Here is a 5,665-nt window from a genome sequence, read left to right as displayed (position 1 = left end):
ATAGAACTATTAATGCACTGCATGGCGATGTGGAACTATTAATAGATAAATCATAATTTAAACATCCCATTCATTCAATTAAGTATCTAATATTTTTAATGCATATAAATTAATTTTATGCATAGGTATTACATATTAAGGCTGCTTACAAAACATGCATACATGCATACGTAAATATATAAATACCTGTACGTGAATAAAAATGAGATCAGTCAGCTTATCAGCAGAGCCAATGAATGAGATAGGCAGTGCAGTTTGACTGGTCTGTTGAAAGGAGCGAGGGAATGAGCGCGTTTTATTGCCACAGACAATGCATGCACAAACGCACTCCTCGCACAGTGAAGGATTTCGTTTATTAAGTCTTTGACATTGTTATTCATATACACAGTCGGTTTCTGCAGATCTCATCCAACCAGCTGATCTGGAAGTCATTAGGGGAGGTATATGATCAAGTAGATGTCTTAGGACTTAATACGAGTTTGTTTTACTTTTAACGAGATAGAAACGAAAGCGTATTCTGTACTCTGATTGGTTGGTACGTTCGCGCCAGTCAATCAGAGCGCCGAACGCGATCTCGGTTTGTTAGAAGAAGCAAATTAAGGGTACTTGAGGCTGATAATTAAGTCTTTGACTGCCAATAGAAAACTGTTGAAGGCAAATCCTCCACTAACGTCGGTCACCGGTGACCACCACGGCGTTCAATGTGTTAAAGATTCACTTAAGTAACATTTTCTATGCTATGTCTAACGACAATATGATCGGCTTCTATTATGTAGGTGTTTAACCTATTACATAAGCTACAGGACAATTACCTTTAGTATGAATAATGCGTAGTTTTGCCGATTTAGAGAAAACAGTTGGGATTTAAAGCGTAACATTATGGTAAGTTAAAAATTAATTTATTTATACAATGCTCTAACTGAAACCATTCTTTGTCATTCCATCTTCCTTTGTTAACTATTATGTAACGCTGAAATAACTGAACAAAACAATCTTGTGTCGTGTGTAAGAAGGCCTAATCCCAAATAGTACGGATAGTTACGGTCTTAAAAAACTGAGAATAAATTAATATTTCCGATACTATATAAGGCGCTTATCTTCTTAAAGTAGCTGATAAGTGAACCGACAGTGCCATCTTTCTAGTCTTGACATAAAAGGTTAGTGTTTATTTTATCTATTGATAACTATTGTTCGTAAGTTAGTACTTCAAGACATAAAATATTAATGTTGCTTACTATTTTATGACTACCGACCGATAGCAATAACCTGTCTGTCACTAGCTAAAAATCACGGTTTACTCACGTAAATTAATGGAGTAAAGCTAGTTTGAATAGGCTGCGCGACGTTGCCGCGTCTGCGCACGCTACTCATAATGAAGAGTCCCTCTGTGACTCGAAACTAGTAGAGCTTTTCTCTATTAGTTTACGTGAGTAAACCGTGATTTTTAGTTAATTTAGTATGACTTACGATAGTTATTATAAAAAAAAATAGTATCAAGAACTTGTCTGTCTTTAAATTTGCTAACAGCTGCATTTCATAATAGCAATTCAAAATCTAGAGATTTAGATTAAGATCGATTTTTGACATTAGTTCTATAGAATTTTTTATCAAAAATAAACATCGATCATCATAAGATTTTGGATTAAGATCGGTTATTGAAATAAAATTGGCAGTAAGTAAATCTACAGATTAATTTAATACATCAGTAAAACCAAAGTTTCTTTGTTTTTATTTCGACATTCTCATAGAATCTAGAGTTACTTATTACGCAGTACAAAGGTTTAGTAAAGTACCTATTGTTCTTCCCCTGGTATTCATCAAATTTCATCGGTTCAAATAAAGATTAAATAATTAACTGAAAGATAACAAAAACTTGAACCACCTGTCCTATAATAATAATTAACTGGTTTTTTGTTTGGCTAATTAAAATAAAAAACCGGTATATAAAACATTATTGTATAGGTAGGCCTATACAATATTTTTTATTTTTTTATTAATTATTTCCCTTTTAATTCTGAAGCCAGTAATAATATCGATCTTTACGCGGTGTGTCATACAAAGGCATTTTGTTAGTGATCAATTAATATTCCATTCGGAAATAAAATTGACGCAGAAATAGTTCTCACGCCCTATCTTCCATAGTGCTATTTACCTGCTTCATGATAGTACTACGTATAAATTTCGATTACACACTTAACATTTTTTTTATATTCCAGGAAATAAATCATGAAATTCCTCGTTGCTGCGATAGTGCTCTGCATTGTGCACACTGCTTGCGGTGGCAATGACATCGAGTCCGTATTCGGTGACTTCAAAGTATCACCACGACAAGATCTGCCATTCCTAGAGTTGGCCAACTATGATGGCTACACCGCTGAACAGCATTTCGTGACGACCAAAGATGGGTACATCTTGAGCCTTTTCCGACTGCCTATACAGAAAAGTTGTGAGACCTCCAAAGGTGTAATAATGTTCATGCACGGCCTCTACCTCAGCGGCGATGACTGTCTCATACCAGGGCCCGGGAAGGCACATTGCTACGTCTACTCTGACAACTGCTATGACGTCTGGGTTCCTAATGTTAGAGGAAACTTCTACAGCAGAAACCACACAACATTGAACCCCGACAGAGACTCAAAATTCTGGGACTTTTCCGTCGACGAGCAGGCCGTCTTAGATCTACCCGCAGCCATAGATTATGTCTTACTTGAAACAAAGGAATCGCAACTCTCATACGTGGCACACTCGCAGGGAGTCTCCATGTTGCTAATTCTTTGTGCAAAGAAGCCCGAGTACAATGATAAGATAAAGGTTGGGTTTGGTTTGTCACCTACAGCGTGGTTAGATCACTCCAGGTTCATCGTGATCCAGTTACAGAGCATCATTGCTCCAGGGTTGACACTAACTGGTCCGTTACTAAACCTAGAAGTGTTGAAACGCGGTGGCCTTGTGCAAAATTCTGCAGAACTACTCTGCGGTACTACAAGCCTGGCGTATCCTTTCTGTTCCATCCTCGTCTTCGCAGTTCTAGGGTACAACAAGTTTCAGATAACAGACGATGTGTTACCTGTAGTAGTTGGGCATACTCCTTCAGGAACATCTCTTAAGAACTTCATCAGATGGGGACAGATTCAGAACAATGGATTCTCTGAGTATGACTATGGGGTGCTTAGAAATGTAGCTACGTATGGTACGGCGAAGCCCCCGCTATATGACTTGTCTGGTGTGACAATGCCTTGGGTGTTCCTGGGCAGTGAAAATGACTATGTGGCCAACGTCACTGACATAAAGTTGCTTCAATCGAAACTACAGAAATCTTCACTTTGCGTGCTCTCTGACAAGACATTTGGCCATCTTGATTTTATTTATGGTAAAGACATACCTAATTATTTGACTCCAATTGTTTTGTCTTATCTAGAGACCGGCAGCTATACCTGTACATAAACTTAGTAATTAAACATGTGTTGCGTTATATTTTGTTTTATTAAACTGTTATTATTGCGATTGCAATACGTATTGGGAGAGCGTGAGTTCAGTTTAACGAGATGAACCCAACCATCGGCCGCTGACAAACTGTTTCAAATGAAATATTGCACTATAGTATACTGGAATCATATATTTAACTTTAACGCTACTGTGACTCTTGACTCCCAGAGTTATTATAACAACGTTGTTAACTGAAACTTTTAACGTTTCACATCGTTATATTCAAATGTTCAGTGAGATCAATACGACTGCTGATTAGAGTTATTATTTTAAAAAGTTGAAGTTTTTCGATTAAGTAATTCTCTAAAATAGATACAACTACTGAACCTACAACTATCTAAATAGATACATCAACAGCCTATAAGTGGCGACTGCTGACCAAAGACCTCTTCTCGCACGCACCCACTGATCACATGACGCTTGCTCAATGCGGGTTGGCGATTTCAAACTTATAATTCGAAATTATAAGTCCAGGTTTCGATAATCTTAGAGATGGGCAGAGACCATGAACGCCCGCTTCATCAACAGTCATCAGTCTTGTCATGCATGCTCGTCGGTTAAAGGTACTTTTAATTTTGGCCCTTCTTTAAAAGATATATCGCCAATCTGGTCACTATGGGTCCATCTAGGGTGCCCTCTACCGACATCCCCATTCATAATATCCGCCTTGTATATTACTTTTGTAAACACCATACGTACATATTTGTGTTTTTGACCAAGAATACACTTTATGGAAAAGGGAGACAGTTTATTTTTTAATGCATTAATTGCGTCTGCCACTTGTATTAATAAAGTGAACGTAAATATTTGTGTCATCTCGTCCACGTGTCGTCTGCACTTCCGCGTGCAAAAGTTTTATAATAAACAGAGGTATCAAAGTATACAGCGTACATTAAATGCTCAGACTTGTACGGTAAACTAGGGAAGTTAGCTAATCAGTGTAGTTTATAAAAGGAAAAAGGTTCTTTAAAGTTGTGATATAAGTACCATATGTCCGTGGACAGATCACCTAATGATGCTAATAGCGTCGCTCATGGACACCCAAAATAACAAAGGCGTTAAAAGTGCGTTGTCGGCGGTTAGTAATTTTAATTAATTTAGGTTCTTGGGAAGATTATCTTCTTCTTATTCGTATCACTCTTGACAGAGTGGTCGTGGTCAACTTGTAGTGTCTGTGGGTTGTGTGGCAGATGTTGCTCGCCTCACGATGTCCCGCCATCGCTCCCTGTTGGTGGTCAATCTAGTGCACTCGTGCACGGGATCAGGGAAGATTAAGAAGGGAGGTAATTAGGCCTCCGGTAACCTCAATCATACAAGAAAACAACGCAAGCGTGGTTTCACGTCGTTTTTCTGTGAAGCCGTTTGGCTCCGGTCGAGCCGGCCCATTCGTGCCGAAGCTTGGCTCTCCCACACTTAAATCTTCTTGATCGTTTTCATAAAAGCCATCAAAGAATCTCGACTGTTTAGGGAAGTTTATTGTTTAGTTTGAGATCATTTAATTTCTACGTATAAAATGTAAGTAGAAGTGACGTCTCTCGATATTTCAAATCAATATATCATTGAAAGTAGTTTCTGATATAAAATAAAAATACGTGTCTAATATTTTCAAATCATTTACAAGACCGACTTAATTTCCCAAAAAGCAACTAGATACATTGTTATTTAATTTCTGAATTCATAAACTAATAAAGCATCTCACCGTAATGTCAGCGTAACTGTATTAAACTTGCCACCATCAAGTTTCATAAGTAAAGTTAACATAATTATCTAAGCAATATTACCTGGCACACACCTTATCCATCATGCAGGATGACGGTATGAAAATTTGGTGATTCATCCTTCAGCTCTGATACCTTATTATACCATGATGGCTTCATTTTCTTGCCAATAGAAAATTTAAAAAGATACCTGATTAAATCTACTGATTTAAAAGCGAGCATCAAAAAGATATTATAATTTTGTATGATTTATTATAACTTTCGTCAGACATACTTAATTCATTGTTATGTTATCGGTTTACTCAAGTAACTGTTTGACGAGGAATACAAGACGCGGAATGCTGCTCATGAATATGAGCCTCTAGCATGGCTTGATACTAGTCGAGCTCCTCGTCAAACAGATACGAGAGTAAGCCAATAACATAATAATTAATTTTGTATGTCTGAATAGTTGTGAATGT

General features: G+C 37.4%; 1 protein-coding gene across 1 annotated transcript; it reads left to right on the top strand.

Moving 5' to 3' along the window:
* The first annotated feature begins 1,048 nt into the window (after positions 1–1,048).
* On the top strand, positions 1,049–3,472 carry LOC118275483 (lipase 3-like). Its single transcript, XM_035593467.2, has 2 exons — positions 1,049–1,157; positions 2,217–3,472. Exon 2 carries the CDS (start codon positions 2,227–2,229, stop codon positions 3,442–3,444), a length of 1,218 nt encoding a protein of 405 aa, XP_035449360.2. The 5' UTR covers positions 1,049–1,157; positions 2,217–2,226; the 3' UTR covers positions 3,445–3,472.
* Positions 3,473–5,665: the final 2,193 nt, after the last annotated feature.

The sequence above is a fragment of the Spodoptera frugiperda genome, chromosome 15 (genome assembly GCF_023101765.2).
Source record: "Spodoptera frugiperda isolate SF20-4 chromosome 15, AGI-APGP_CSIRO_Sfru_2.0, whole genome shotgun sequence".
Taxonomy (NCBI): Eukaryota; Metazoa; Arthropoda; class Insecta; order Lepidoptera; family Noctuidae; genus Spodoptera; species Spodoptera frugiperda.
This window is presented reverse-complemented; position numbering and strand designations above follow the sequence as displayed.